A 14,637-nucleotide genomic window follows, 5' to 3' on the forward strand; every position below is an offset into this window, starting at 1 on the left:
TACTGCACATACAAACACACACACATTCTCCTCTCATTTTTTACACAAAATAGCAGCATAGTATGCACACTGCTCTGTGCGTGGCTTTTAGAAAAAACTCACTTAATACATCTTAGCCATCATTCCATATCAGTTACTAAGATTTACTTCATCATGTATTCCAAGCACACACGAAGGAGCCCACATTATGATAATTTCTCTTTCCTCAATACTTGGCAGTTGATTTTCATCTGTGTTTTCCCCTTGCTGGTGAATGATTTCTACCACAGGATGGTCCCATCATATTCTTTGAATTGCCTTCCAGATAAAATATCTTAATAAGCATTAGTGCTTTTGCCTGGAGGATAAGTAAACAATTTTATGGATTAGGGCTCTGCAGGCACATTGGTGTCTCAATGTTAATTTAAACCACATCCTGAATGAGGTCCCTTAAGGTCATAAAGTGAGGACTCCAAGAATTGATCTGTCTTCTAAGGCTATGGCATGTTTTCTCTTGTTGCAGAAACTAGAATGAACCGAAGCATTCCTGTGGAGGTCGATGAATCAGAACCATACCCAAGTCAGTTGCTGAAACCAATCCCAGAATATTCCCTGGAAGAGGAATCAGAACCACCTGCTCCAAATACAAGGAACATGGCACCCAACAGCTTGTCTGTACCCACAACGCCTCACAACTCCTCCAGGGACTTTTCTCAAGCTCACGCAACCCTGAAGCTTGCAAATCACCCGCGGCCTGTATCCCAGCAGGTCACCTGCCTGCGCGCTCAAGTTCTGGAGGACAGTGAAGACAGCTTCTGCAGGAGACACCCAGGCCCAGGCAAAGCTTTCCCGTCTGGGTGCTCTGCAGTCAGCGAGCCCGAGTCTGAGTCTGTGGTTGGAGTCCTCCCTGCAGAGCATCAGTTTTCATTTATGGAAAAACGTAATCAATGGCTGGGATCTCAGCTTTCAGCAGCTTCTCCTGACACTGGCCATGACTCAGACAAATCAGACCAAAGTTTACCTAATGCCTCAGCAGACTCCTCGGGCAGTAGCCAGGCGATGGTACAGCGGCCCCAGCCTCACAGGAACCGAGCAGGCCTGGATCTGCCAACCATAGACACGGGATATGATTCCCAGCCCCAGGATGTCCTGGGCATCAGGCAGCTGGAAAGGCCCCTGCCCCTCACCTCCGTGTGTTACCTCCAGGACCTCCCCAGACCTCTCAGGTCCAGGGAGTTCCCTCAGTTTGAACCTCAGAGGTATCCAGCATGTGCACTGCCTCCCAATCTTTCCCCACATGCTCCATGGAACTATCATTACCATTGTCCTGGAAGTCCCGATCACCAGGTGCCATGTAAGTGATCTTTACCTCCTCAGGGCGTTCTGGGCTGGGTGACTGAAGAAACAAGGGCCTCACATCAATGCTTTGTGTCACTAGACTGGGATGAACAGATCAGAATGCAGGGAGGGCATTCTGCTTCACCTAGGGGCTTTCCATGTGTGGTTGGATTTGCAAAGGGCCTTCAGAGAATGCTTTTTCTCTCTTTTTTTTTTTTTGAGACAGTGTCTCGCTGTCACCCAGGCTGGAGTGCAGTGGTACAATCTTGGCTCACTGCAGGCTCCGCCTCCTGGGTTCACGCCATTCTCCTGCCTCAGCCTCCTGAGTAGCTGGGACTACAGGCACCTGCCACCACGCCCGGCTAATTTTTTGGTATTTTTAGTAGAGACGGGGTTTCACCATGGTGAGATCAGGATGGTCTCGATCTCCTGAGCTCGTGATCTACCCTCCTCCGCCTCCCAAAGTGTTGGGATTACAGGCGTGAGCCAGCGCGCCTGGCCGAGAATGCTTTTTCTTAGCCTAAAGCCTGTCCCACTGGAGTCTTCTTCTCTAGGGACCTTTAAGGACAAAACAGGTTCCTCTGTCTGGATTAGTTTAACAAACCTGCCTAGAAGCAGAGAGATGACCCAAGTGAGTTCTAGAAAATGTATTTTTTGTTCTGATCTTTGGGCATGTGGGTTCTTCCTTCTCTTCATGTTTCTTCCCCATCTTAGATTTGGCAGAGAAAGGGCTTTTAGTGAAAAACAAAGCAAAACAAAACAAAAAACCAGAAGATGCCCAGAATGTCATTGAGACTCTGGGATTCGGGCCATTACATGAAAATGAGGTTGCGTCTGTGATTTTGCTGCTTAAACCCTTTTGGACACTTGAGCCATCCACAGCTACCCTACATTCCAGCCACTCTAAGACTGGCAGTCCCCCTACTTGTGATGGTTCACATCTCCATGTGTTTGCCAGGCTCTTCTCTCTATCCGGGATGTTCTGCTCCCTCTGGTGTGTCTGACCCAGTTTCGATATACCTTTTAAAAAAACTGCTTTATCGAGATCTAATTTACATACTGTAAGGTTTATCCTTAACCCATTTTAAATACAAAATTCAATAAATTTTAGTATTTTCACAGAGTTATGCAACCACCATCATACACATTTTTTGAGACTTAGCTCAAGCGTCCCTCTGAAAACCTCCCCAGATCACGTTCTCCTTCAGGTCCTCTCTCTCCCTCCTGCTCTGGTCCTGTTGGGACACCTAACACCAGCATGGCATCTGATTATATACTTGTCTCCTCTCCTTCCAGACTGCAAGCTTTTGTGCATCTGCAAATGCAAACATGTACGTACAATTCGTAATTCCCCAGCATTTAAGCACAGTGTCTGGCACATACTAGACTCTCAATAAACTACTTCTGAAATAATAATATGTACCAGTGCAGTAAGCATCTCTGAAAGTGATGAAATCTTAGATTGAGATAAAAGATTCTATCACCTTTTTTTTTTTTCCCTACCACCATTCTTGATGTTAAATCTCCGCTGAGGCCCCTGGAAAATAACAATAGGGCTTTACAGATGAAACACAGATGTGATATTTTTCTTAGCAAATAAACGCTAGACATAAAGTAGGTCAAAGAGTGTAAGAAGTGCCTGACCAAAGGCCTGATGCACAGCTTTAAAATAAATTATAGAAATAATTACAAATGCTGTAATCAACCATAATTTACATACTAGTACATGTATACTAAGTATAAAGCTTCCTAAAGTGAAGAGAGCAACACAGTAATTCATAACTCAAAAAAGGAAAAAACAACAAAGAGGAGATAGAGAAATGTAACTTAGAAGATGCTTGGAAGAAATAGGTAAGAATGAATGTGAGATCAGGAATGAGGGTGGGGGCTGGGGAAGCAGGAGGGTGTGAGGAGAATGGGGCCTTGGGCTGGAGAGGGAGAAAGAGCCCGTGATGCCTAAAACTGGGACGTGGTGTATAAATGTTGGGAAGTCAACAGGGTGGGAGCACATGGATGCCACCGCCTGCTCTAAGCGCCCAGTCATAGGGTGGGTGTGGTGGTGGATTCCCTTAAGTATGAATCACTGAGAACTGAATGTTGGCAAGGTCAAGGCTGTATTTCTCAGTGATTGCCAGGTTTAAAAGGAATAATTTGTGAGAATAATACCATAAACTACTTTTTAACATTCTGTTAATCTGCATTTAAAGGTAAGTTTTCACCACGCATGGTGGCTCATGCATGGTGGCTCACGCCTGTAATCCCAGCGCTTTGGGAGGCCGAGGTGGGTGGATCACTTGAGGTCAGGAGTTTGAGACTAGCCTGGCCAACATGGTGAAACCCTGTCTCTGCTAAAAATACAAAAAAAATTAGCCAGGTGTTGTGGCAGGTGCCTGTAATCCCAGCTACTCGGGAGACTGAGGCACGAGAATTGCCTGAACCCGGGAGGCAGAGGTTTCAGTGAGCCGAGATTGCGCCTGGGCGATGACAGAGTGAGACTCCATCTCAAAAAAAAATTTTTTTTTCTGATCATTATAATATTTGGTCACTCCTAAAATTGAAATAATGCCCAGAAGTTCAAAAAAGAAAAAAAAAAAGTTTTCATATTTCTGCCACCCAAATAAAATTCCCTATTAGGGTTTTGACATATTAATTTTCAGTGTTTTTTTTCTTTTCATATATTTTTAATCTGAAATTAAAATAATTTTCAGTGACATTGAGTGTACTTATTCCAGAATCATTTAAAACTGCTTCATCATATTTCATCAGATGAATCTACCAAATTATTATTAACCTGTTCTTTATTGTCAGACATTTAAAATAGTTTCCAGTTTTCTGATCCAGTAAGCAATGATGTGGCCAACATTGCATACATACGTTTTTAACTGCACTTCCGATTAACCGCTTAGATTAATGCAAAGAAGTGTGAATACTTAAGTCAAGGCTTTGTGATACAGTCCCAAGCAGCTGACTTTGACTACTAGCAAGGGAAAGCCTCATTGTGATAGACAAAAACAGCACTGACTCATTGTTATAATGGACCCTCTGGAAAATACTTCCCACTGGAAAATACTTTTCCTGTTGTTGGAGCTGAAACGGCGCCATTGGCAATCCAGTTTTTGGAGGTGAGCGTTGTCCCGTTGGGGCAGGTTCCTTTAAAAGGCAAACACTCCTGACTGGGAACACTTTTTGTCTCTATTGCCCCAGGACCCGCTTTCTTTCAGCATTTCACCATCCCCTTGCTCTCTGTATTATTTCCTTCTGTTAAGGGGTTGGGGAGAGACATGTAGGATCCTGGGGGCAAAAAGAGGTGTTGAAAGGCAGAGGGAAGAGAATGGGGATAGGAGAGGGGAATAATTTACAGAAGATATACAAATAGCCAATATGAGAATTAAACCAAGCTCAGCATTATTAGATTTAAGAAGTGCAAAATTCTAAAATATACCTTTTCCCTGATTCATTGTGCAAAAATTAAAAACTTTGGACAACATCCAGTGTTGGTGGAGTTACAGAGAAATGAATATTCCCAGTCACTCTTGATAGGAGTGTAAATTGGTGCAATCTCCCAGAAGGCAATTTCCCTATCAAAATTTTATATGTGCTTCCTCTTTGGCCCAGCAGTTTCACTTACAGGAATCTATCCCATAGAAACATTAAACAAGCACATACAAATACAAGAACAAGAATGTTTATGAAAGCATTGTTGCATTAGAGTAAAAACAAAAACAACTACAATGCCTAGCAATAAGGGGCCAGATAAGTCATTTGTGATTTATGTATACAATGGACTACTAGGCCCATGTTGCACTGAATACACCTTCTGACATCAAAAAGATTAAGTTTAAAGGCAATAGCTGCAGTGATGATCCCATCCATATATATATATTTTAAACTATCTATGTTTATATATACGTATTAAGTCTAGCAGGATCTAGTGGTGATCTTGGTGGGGAGGGGAGCAGGGAATTAAGAGGAGATAGGTATATTTTCCTTCTAATTTCATATACTTTTGTTGATTTTTAAAAATAGCAAATGGCTGGGTGCGGTGCCTCACACCTGTAATCCCGACACCTTGGGAGGCAGAGGAGGGCAGATCACTTGAGGTCAGGAGTTCGAGACCAGCCTAGCCAATATGATGAAATGTTGTCTACTAAAAATACAAAAATTAGCCGGGCATGGTGGCATGTGCCTGTAATCTCAGCTACTCAGGGAGGCTGAGGCATGAGAATCACTTGAACCCAGAAGGTGGAGGTTGCAGTGAGCTGAGATCGTGCCACTGCACTCCAGCCTGGGCAACAGAATGAGAGTCAGTCTTAAAAACAAAAACAAAACCACATAAAAAATATAAAAATAAAAATAGCAAACAGGTATTACTTCTATAATTAAGAAATGAGTCAGGACTGAAAAGAACAAAGGAAAACTGAGCACGTACAGAAGGCAAGCTTGCCCCAATTCACCTTGCATGTCCCTTGGCCCTGGCTCCCATCTCACCACAGAGAAGCGGGTCAGGGTTGCCTGTGCTGATGGCATTTTTGCAGGGCATTGCAACCCTAGAATATTTATGAGGCCTCCAGCAGCAATGACTCCCATGAAGGTTGCTGTGAGGATTAAATGAGATAATGTATTAAAGGCACTAGGAAAGTGGCTGGCTGGTGGTAAGCCCTCAATACTAACAGCTTTTAGTTATTATTGTTATTATTTAAATGCATCCTGCAGCCCAGTTCTGCAGGGTGCTCCTCTACTTCCAGATCCCACTCACTGGCACAGATTTTAAGCATTCAGGGCAGGTGTACAAATGCTTAGTTTCATGTCAGGGCTATAACTGCACTTAATTGCCAACAAAACCACTTCAAAAGAGCTGTTCACCTAAGGGATGCTTGTGCAGTTGGAAACCATGGCTACGTGGCTCTACTCGGCTTTAGAAGAGCATTACTTCCTTACCCATTAATGAATATATAAATAAATAATAATCACCATGCAAATGGCATATCTAAGCTTTTTGCAAGGTAAAGCAAAAATGGTTATTGGTCACCTCTTTCATGTGAAAAAAAAAAAAAAAGGTTTTCAAAGTAGGTGAAAATAAGAAAGGGAATAAGCCTGTGTTTTCTCCTCACCCCACCCCCTGGAAAAGTCGGCCTCCTGCTGCCTCCGAATCCTTCCACTGAAGGTCACCAGCATGGAGTTCATGGCTGTGCAATCAAATGAAACTCATGATGCAAATATTTGGGAAAAGAGGGAATTAAGTCTAGAGAGCCCTCATTTTATTATAAAATTATTGCTTTCTCTACCAAGGAGACTGAATAGAATAAAATTATGGGTACATGGGTACAATTGTACCTGTGGACCAAAAAAAAAAAAAAAAAAAGGGATGATTTGTATGCTGGAATGCATGCACAATTAAAGTGAGGGAAAAAAAGAAACCAGATGGAAGAAATGATAAAGAAGGAGTTGCCTTTCAGGAACCACAGCTGCTTACAGCTGTGGGAGTTCCTGCAACAGTTTATATTGGCCATTTTGTTTCCTGGCTAAACTGATTGCATTATATCACGATGTTTTTTTGACAACTTGAAAATCAGATTTTATTTCTCTCTCATAAACTCTTTTAATACCATTCTTAATAAGGAAGAAAAATGTTGCATGTTGCGACTGATAAATGGAAAACCTCATTTAGGATTTGGTTTCCACATTCCAAGTGGTAAAAGCTCAGTAACACGAGGATCGTGTGTACTCAGGCCAAGAAGATCACAGGATTGACAAATAACATACAGTCCTGGGCGCCCATTCGTGATTGTGCAAGATTTTCATTTCTGCTTTGTGATTAACACTGCCTCTGAACTGAGGAGTTACCATGCTAGCAAATCATTTGTCTGTCACGTCACCCACCTTCCCGCTCCTACAGAATAAACTCTCTTGATGGAATTGTAGGCACTGGGGACAAGTCCGCAGGAAAGCTATTTTTGAACAGGGATTCTCAAGTAGGTGGCTGTCGACTCATATGTCTCCCCTTCTCACACACTAACTAGTGTGGGTTTGTGTTTAAAAACAGACACCCACAGACAGGCAGATTTTCTTTCTCTCTCCATTTATTTTGAGGTACTCCCAAGGGAACTGTATCCTATTTATCTTTGTTCGCCAAGTGCCTGGCCATCGAAGTTCAATAAATATTTGTTGAATGAATAAAAAGAAATCTGTTCTCTACTTCCTGGGGAAAGGAGTGAGCCTTAATCATGAGTAGAGTCTTTGTGATATGAAGCCTTGGAAAAGCCATTTTTTTTTTTTTTTTTTTTTTGGTCTGGGAGGGAAGCAAAGAAGGGAGTCAGTGAAATTTGGAAACAGAACCTGTCCATCCACTTATCACTTTATTCAGCAAATAGTCATACACGGTCCTTGTTTTCATGGAATTCACAGTCTACTGGAGAGATGGATAAGAAATAGAAGTCAAAAACAGAATGACAAATTATAAGTGCTATTAGGGAAGTAACTGTTGGAATAGACATTAATAGACAGGTTGGCCAGAGAATGTCTCTTTAAGCAGACATCTGAGCTGAAACCTAAAGGATGAGAAGGTCAAGGAAGCAAGGAGCTAAGGAAGCAGGGAGCTTGATGTCATTAAGATATCAAAAGCAAGCCAGTGCGGCCTAGCAGAGTGAGCAAGGAGAGAATGGTGTGCTAGAAGATGAAGGCTACACAGGCCGTGGTGAGGAATCTGGATTTTTATTCTGAGTTAAACTTCTTTACGGAAATGGAAAATTGAACTCTATAATTCTCAATACGGAACTTAGAACAGTACTTGACGTGTAGCAAGTGATCAATAAATGTTAGCCCTTATTTTATATGTATAGTATCCAAGTAAATTAGCAAGCCTTCGTCATAGTAATTGGAAAAAAATGATTAAAGCTTGAGCAATGAAAAAAATGATTAAAGCTTGAGCAATGAAAAAGATGATCATTTACCTGATAAACATAGTTTTTATTTAGCAACTTTTCTTTTTTTTGTGTGTGTGTATTTCTTTTTTTGTAGAGATGGGATTTCACCTTGTTGCTCAGGCTAGTCTTAAACTCCTGGGCTCAACAGATCCAACCACCTAGGCCTCCCAAAGTGCTAGGATTACAGGCATGTCCAGCCTATTTGGGAACCTTTTCCATACAACCAGTCAAATTCCAGACAAAGCTGGTCAGATTCCACTTACAAAAGGGAATGCTCATTTTTTATTGATCCATTGATATTCAGTTTTCCTTTGTTTTCAACAATAAAAGGACAGCATGGAAGACTATATTGTCAGTACCCTAATTTTAGAAATTGATGAGGTATATCATTTTCATCTGCTCACATAAACTGGCATAACTTTTTACCACAGGTGGCCGTTTCTGAAATGAAAGTTACAGCTAATCAAACACTTAGCCCCACATGCCTTGGTGATTTTAATGATATGATTTGTTGCTATGAGACAAAAACATGTTGTGCGGGAAATAATCTGTTAGAAATCATATGACCTTGATTCAAAGGCTTTTGATTAACAGCACTAACATCCGCTTTCTGGAAAAGAAATAAACCCTGTGATTAGAGCTTGGTAGTCCTTTTAAAGCAAATAAAACAGTATTAGCCATTCATTAATGGATATAGGAAGCAAAAATGGCTTCAAACATTAAAAACTTCCCAAGATACTTTCAGCTCTTTCCTCTTAAACGCTTTTAAGGCCACTGGCAAAGTTTCTCCTCTTTTACTTTGTCTTTCTCCTTCCTACTTCTGGAGGGAGACACCAGTTAAACCAAAAAACCCCCAAAACAGATGGACAGCAGAAGAGAATTAAGATAGTCTAGAGCAGTGGTCCCCAACCTTTTTGGCACCAGGGACCAGTTTCATGGAAGACAATTTTTCCACGGACTGGGGAGGGGGATGGTTTGGGGACGATTCAAGTGCATTACATTTATTGTGTACTTTATTTCTATTATTGTTACATTGTAATATATAATGAAATAATTATACAACTCATCATAATGTAGAATCAGTGGGAGCCCTCAGCTTGTTTTCCAGCAGCTAGATCTGGGGGCGATGGAAGACAGTGACAGATCATCAGGCCTTGGATTCTCATAAGGAGCATGCAGCCTAGATCCCTCATGTGCGCAGTTCACAACAGGGTCTGCGCTCCTATGAGAATCTAATGCCGCTGCCGATCTGACAGGGGGCAGAGCTCAGGTGGTAATGCAAGTGGTGGGGAGCGGCTGTAAATACAGACAGAGCTTCACTTGCTCACCCATTGCTCACCTCCCACTGTGTGGCCTGGTTCCTAACAGGCAACAGACTGATACCAGCCTGTGGCCTGGGAGTTGGGGGCTCCTAGTATAGGAGACCCGTGCCCTAGAAAGTATTAATAGATTGTGCAGTCCTAAATGGCTTCTCTTTTTCTGTAAGTCGGCTTTGTAACTATTGAGCCTTCGTTCATTCATCTATTGAGCGTCCCCTGGGTGCCGGTGCTATCCTTGGAGACATGGTAGCAAGAGGACACAGTGTATGTTTTCACAGAGCTTATGTTCTAGTAGGGAAGGCAGGCACGAAGTTGACAGGTAAAAGTCATGCTTACTTATGCAAACCCATGATGGGAACTATGAAGGAAGCAAAATAGGGAATGGGATAAAGTAACTGGGCGAGGAGGCAGGCCTCTTTGGACAGGTGATATTTGGGCTGAGTTCTGAATGGCAAGAAGTCAGTCTGAAAATCTAGGGCAAAAACATTGTGGACAAAGAGGGTGGCAAACTCAGGATCCCAAAGGAGAGGACAAGTTTGGGATATTCAAGATGAAGCCAGAGCTTACTGGGCCAGTGAGAGTGTCGTGGGAGGCAAGATCTATAGGGGCTGGAACCTGATCAAGCAGGGTAGATTGTAAGTGCAGTCCACCAAGACAGTTCTATCTACAGCTGGGTTTGTAAAGGGTCTGCTCACACAAGGCTCATCAAAAAGCAGGGCTGGCCCCTACCTGGGGGCCTGATAGCAGTGGCATTTTTTGCTTTTTTTTTTTTTTTGAGATGGAATCTCGTCCTGTTGCCCAGGCTGGAGTGCCGTGGTGCCATCTCGGCTCACTGCAAGCTCTGCCTCCGGGGTTCACGCCATTCTCCTGCCTCAGCCTCCTGAGTAGCTGGGACTACAGGCGCCCACCACCACGCCCGGCTGATTTTTTGTATTTTTAGTAGAGACAGGGTTTCACCGTGTTAGCCAGAATGGTCTTGATCTCCTGACCTTGTGATCCGCCCGCCTCAGCCTCCCAAAGTGCTGGGATTATAGGTGTGAGCCACCGCGCCTGGCCGTTTTTTGCTATTTTTTAAACTGAGGGAAAGGAGCAGTGGTGACCTGCCCTGTTGCCCTGAAACTGCAACTGGTGATCTGGACCCCTTGGAATATATCCGCCCTGCCCTAAGAAGGCTGCCAAGGTGAAGCCTGTGCAGTAGACCTTGTCCTAGACCATAGGAGTCTCTGTGGGCCTGTCTTCCATTCTGAGAGCAGTCCCTTCAAGTCCTGGTCTCCTTTGTCATCCAGGTGCAGGGATAGACCTACGTGGATTCGTTTCTCCTCCTCCCCCTCTTTAAACCCCTACTACTTGTCATGACCAGGCCTAAGCAATATCAGGGCAAGGGTCACGGGGTCCTGCCAGGAGGCAGTCTGGGTTGGAGGGGCATGGTCACTTTTGCCAGAAGCAGCATGATCGGAAGGACCCAGGTGGTGTCATGGGTCAAAGGAGACAATAATAGATTGAGTCCAGGGAATCTGACCACACTTGAGAGACTAGCTTGGGCACGTCGCCAGGTCACCCAAACAGTTTCCTGAGTCTAGGCAATGAGAACCTGGAGGAGGCCACACTAGTGAACGTACACATTATTTGTCTTTTGTTCTGTACTTGAGGCCATCATTCCTCTGAATGTCCCTTTGAAAATGTAGATGGCTCCTGACTGCTTTACCAAACTAAGAATACAGTTCTTTTTTTTTTGTTTTTGAGACGGAGTCTTGCCCTTTTGCCCAGGTCGGAATGCAATGGCACAATCTCAGCTCACTGCAGCCTCCATCTCCCAAGTTCAAGGGATTCTCCTGCCTCAGCCTCCCAAGTAGCTCGGGTTACAGGTGTGTGCCATGACACCCAGCTAATTTTTGTATTTTTAGTAGAGATGGGGTTTCACCATGATGGCCAGGCTGGTCTCGAACTCCTGAACTCAGGTGATCCGTCCACCTCGGCCACCTGAAGTGCTGGGATTACAGGTGTGAGCCACCGTGCCTGGCCTTAAGAATCAATTCTTAGCCACATTCTCACCCTTCCCATTTTGATTTCAACCTACCAGTCACTTTTTTGTTTACTTGCCAGTTTTATTTTGCTGTACATCCCTATATGTATCCTATCTACATGGCAGGCAAACTTGATTATTACTTTTATAATCAGCAAAAGAATTTTAAGATCAATGAGGGTTAATCTTAAAAGAATCAAAAGAATTTTAAGATCAATGAGGGTTTTTTAAAAAAATAAACAAAACCACTTCCTTCTTGTCCTAACTAGTTATGCCTCCTCCTGGATCGTCTTATGCTTATGTGGGTAGCAGGGGCAGTGCTTGGATCACTAGGAGGTGCTCATTGTTCATCTTGCAGGGCTACCATTTGGCTCTTTTCAGTCCTCTTGCATCTCTCACATTTCCCAACACCTTACCCTCTTTGGGCCTGGGCCATTCCCTCAGAGCTCTTCCCTCTCACCCTTACTTGGTTCCCTGCATCTCTCCTCTGGGCTTTTAGTTCTATTCTTTTGCCTAGTCAGGCAGGCTGCCCTTCCCTGGGGACCCTGCTGCTCCTGGTCCTGGCTGGGACCCACTTTTTCCCAGGTTGCACATTCACATAAGTCACTGCCAGCTCTGGCTTTGCTCTGAGCCCAGCCCTCTTCAAACAGCCCTGGCTCCAATTGCAGGTAGGCTCTAGCAGGAGAGGACCAAGGAAGTTGGAGGATGTTGCCAATGGGTTGGCTAGTTCCCAGGAGGATGAGCGAAGTTTTCATTCATTTACCTCTTCTTAAGAGGGAGTGGGGGCCGGGCGCGGTGGCTCAAGCCTGTAATCCCAGCACTTTGGGAGGCCGAGATGGGCGGATCATGAGGTCAGGAGATCGAGACCATCCTGGCTAACACAAAAAATACAAAAAACTAGCCGGGCGAGGTGGCGAGCGCCTGTAGTCCCAGCTACTCGGGAAGCTGAGGCAGGAGAATGGCGTGAACCCGGGAGGCGGAGCTTGCAGTGAGCCGAGATCGCACCACTGCACTCCAGCCTGGGCGACAGAGCGAGACTCCGTCTCAAAAAAAAAAAAAAGAGGGAGTGGGGTGTGTGTGTGTGGGCACATGCACGTGTGTGTCCACTTGGGGGAGGAAAGGACAGAGCAGTGATTCTATATCTATCATACAGATAATTTTTCCTAGCCTTGGATTTGGGACATGAAGGAAATTATGGTAGGAATGGTGGTGTGAAAGAGGTTCTTCATGGTTGGATTTTCCTAAGAATCTTACGAAAAGAGGAGCCTGTGTAGAGTTTTTTGAACAGTTTTTTGAGCTTTCCAGTTAGAATACCAAACTGGTGATTTCACATATGTTTTTATTTAGGACAAAAAAAAGTGAATTTTGTGAAAACAGTCAAGTAATCAACAACAGAGAAATATGGCAAACATCGCAGAGGTGGTAACAGATGTCTGGACCCCTCAGCTGGTATCAAGACACAAATGAGCATGGAGCTTACGACTCCTTTCACACGAAGGAGCTAGAGTTGATGTTCCCTGTTCTCTTTGTCGTCTTCATCTACAGATGGCCATGACTACCCTCGAGCAGCCTACCAGCAAGTGATCCAGCCGGCTCTGCCTGGGCAGCCGCTGCCTGGAGCCAGTGTGAGAGGCCTGCACCCTGTGCAGAAGGTTATCCTGAATTATCCCAGCCCCTGGGACCAAGAAGAGAGGCCCGCACAGAGGGACTGCTCCTTTCTGGGGCTTCCAAGGCACCAGTAAGTATGACAGGCCCAATCTTCAGGCATTTTTTACATGGAAAGGAATTATGCCAATGCAAGGAAGATGTAACAGAATTCTCTATAGGTTTGCTAATCCACGTTAGTGAGCAAGTCACACAGTGGAACGCCCAATATAGACTTTTCAGGTCAGGAGGAAATGGAAGCTGATTGACAAGGATCTCTATCAGACACAGAGAGCCACTAGTGACTAGTCGAAATTCTGTTGAAGGAAAGGTTCTTCAGATGTTCTCCAAGTCACACCCCTTTCTTTTATTTTCAGATCATCTGAATTTTTAATCCACAAAATAGATTTTTGTTTTTACTATGACTGACTTCCACTGTAGCCAGTTCTTTATATATCTAGTGTCTATTCCTGTTTAAGCCTATTTCTTACTTTAAAATGTTAAATTCAATTAATTTTTGGTCAAAATTTAAAATGACCTGTTCTTTTCTTTTTTTGAGACAGCGTCTTGCTCTGTCACCCAGGCTGGCGTGCAGTGGTGCAAACTTGACTCACTGCAACCTGTACCTTACAGGTTCAAGCGATCCTCCCACCTCAGCTTCCTAAGTAGCTGGGACTAGAAGCACGCGCCACCATGCCCAGCTAACTTTTGTATATTTTGTAGTGATGGGATCTCCTTATGTTGCCCAGCTGGACTTGAACTCCTGGGCTCAAGTGATCCACCCACCTTGGCCTTCCAAAGTGCTGGTATTACAGGCATGAGCCACTGCGCCTGGCTTATTATTTTCTTTTGTAATAAAAACATTCATACATGTTGAGTACCATTATTAGGTCTCTCCTATGCTGCTTTAGAAAAACAACTCTGTATTTTCATAATTTCAGTTGTCTAACTCTTCAATCTTTTTTTTTTTTTTTTTTGAGACGGAGCCTTGCTCTGTCGCCCAGGCTGGAATGCAGTGGCATGATCTTGGCTCACTGCAACCTCTGCCTCCTGGGTTCAAGCTATTCTCCTGCCTCAGCCTCCCAGGTAGCTGCATGCCACCACATCTGGCTAATTTTTGTATTTTTAGTAGAGATGAGATTTCACCATATTGGCCAGGCTAGTCTCGAACTCCTGACCTTGTGATCTGCCCGCCTAGGCCTCCCAAAGTGCTAGGATTGCAGGCGTGAGCCACCATGCCCTGCCTCTTTCATCATTTTTTCCCCTTATTCTCTTTGGATTTTCCTTTTCTCTTAATTTATGGATCTAAAATATATAGATAAAACTCATGTAAATGGAGCGTCCTGATTTATGACAATATTTGGAAGAAAGTAGATTAAATGTTTACTTTTGCTCAAAAACAACTTTTATA

At 43.8% G+C, this 14,637-nt stretch overlaps 1 protein-coding gene across 2 annotated transcripts in view; it reads left to right on the plus strand.

The window, feature by feature from the left end:
* The window catches only part of TRAF3IP2 (TRAF3 interacting protein 2), a 47,132-nt gene that overhangs the window by 12,236 nt on the left and 20,259 nt on the right, over window positions 1-14,637 (plus strand). For both annotated transcript variants that reach the window (XM_011970622.1, XM_011970623.1), the window contains 2 exons: window positions 503-1,333; window positions 13,128-13,320. In XM_011970622.1, coding sequence (XP_011826012.1) covers window positions 503-1,333; window positions 13,128-13,320 — 1,024 coding nt within the window. The remainder of the gene's footprint in view (window positions 1-502; window positions 1,334-13,127; window positions 13,321-14,637) is intronic.

The sequence above is a fragment of the Mandrillus leucophaeus genome, unplaced genomic scaffold, assembly GCF_000951045.1.
Source record: "Mandrillus leucophaeus isolate KB7577 unplaced genomic scaffold, Mleu.le_1.0 Scaffold96, whole genome shotgun sequence".
Taxonomy (NCBI): domain Eukaryota; kingdom Metazoa; phylum Chordata; class Mammalia; order Primates; family Cercopithecidae; genus Mandrillus; species Mandrillus leucophaeus.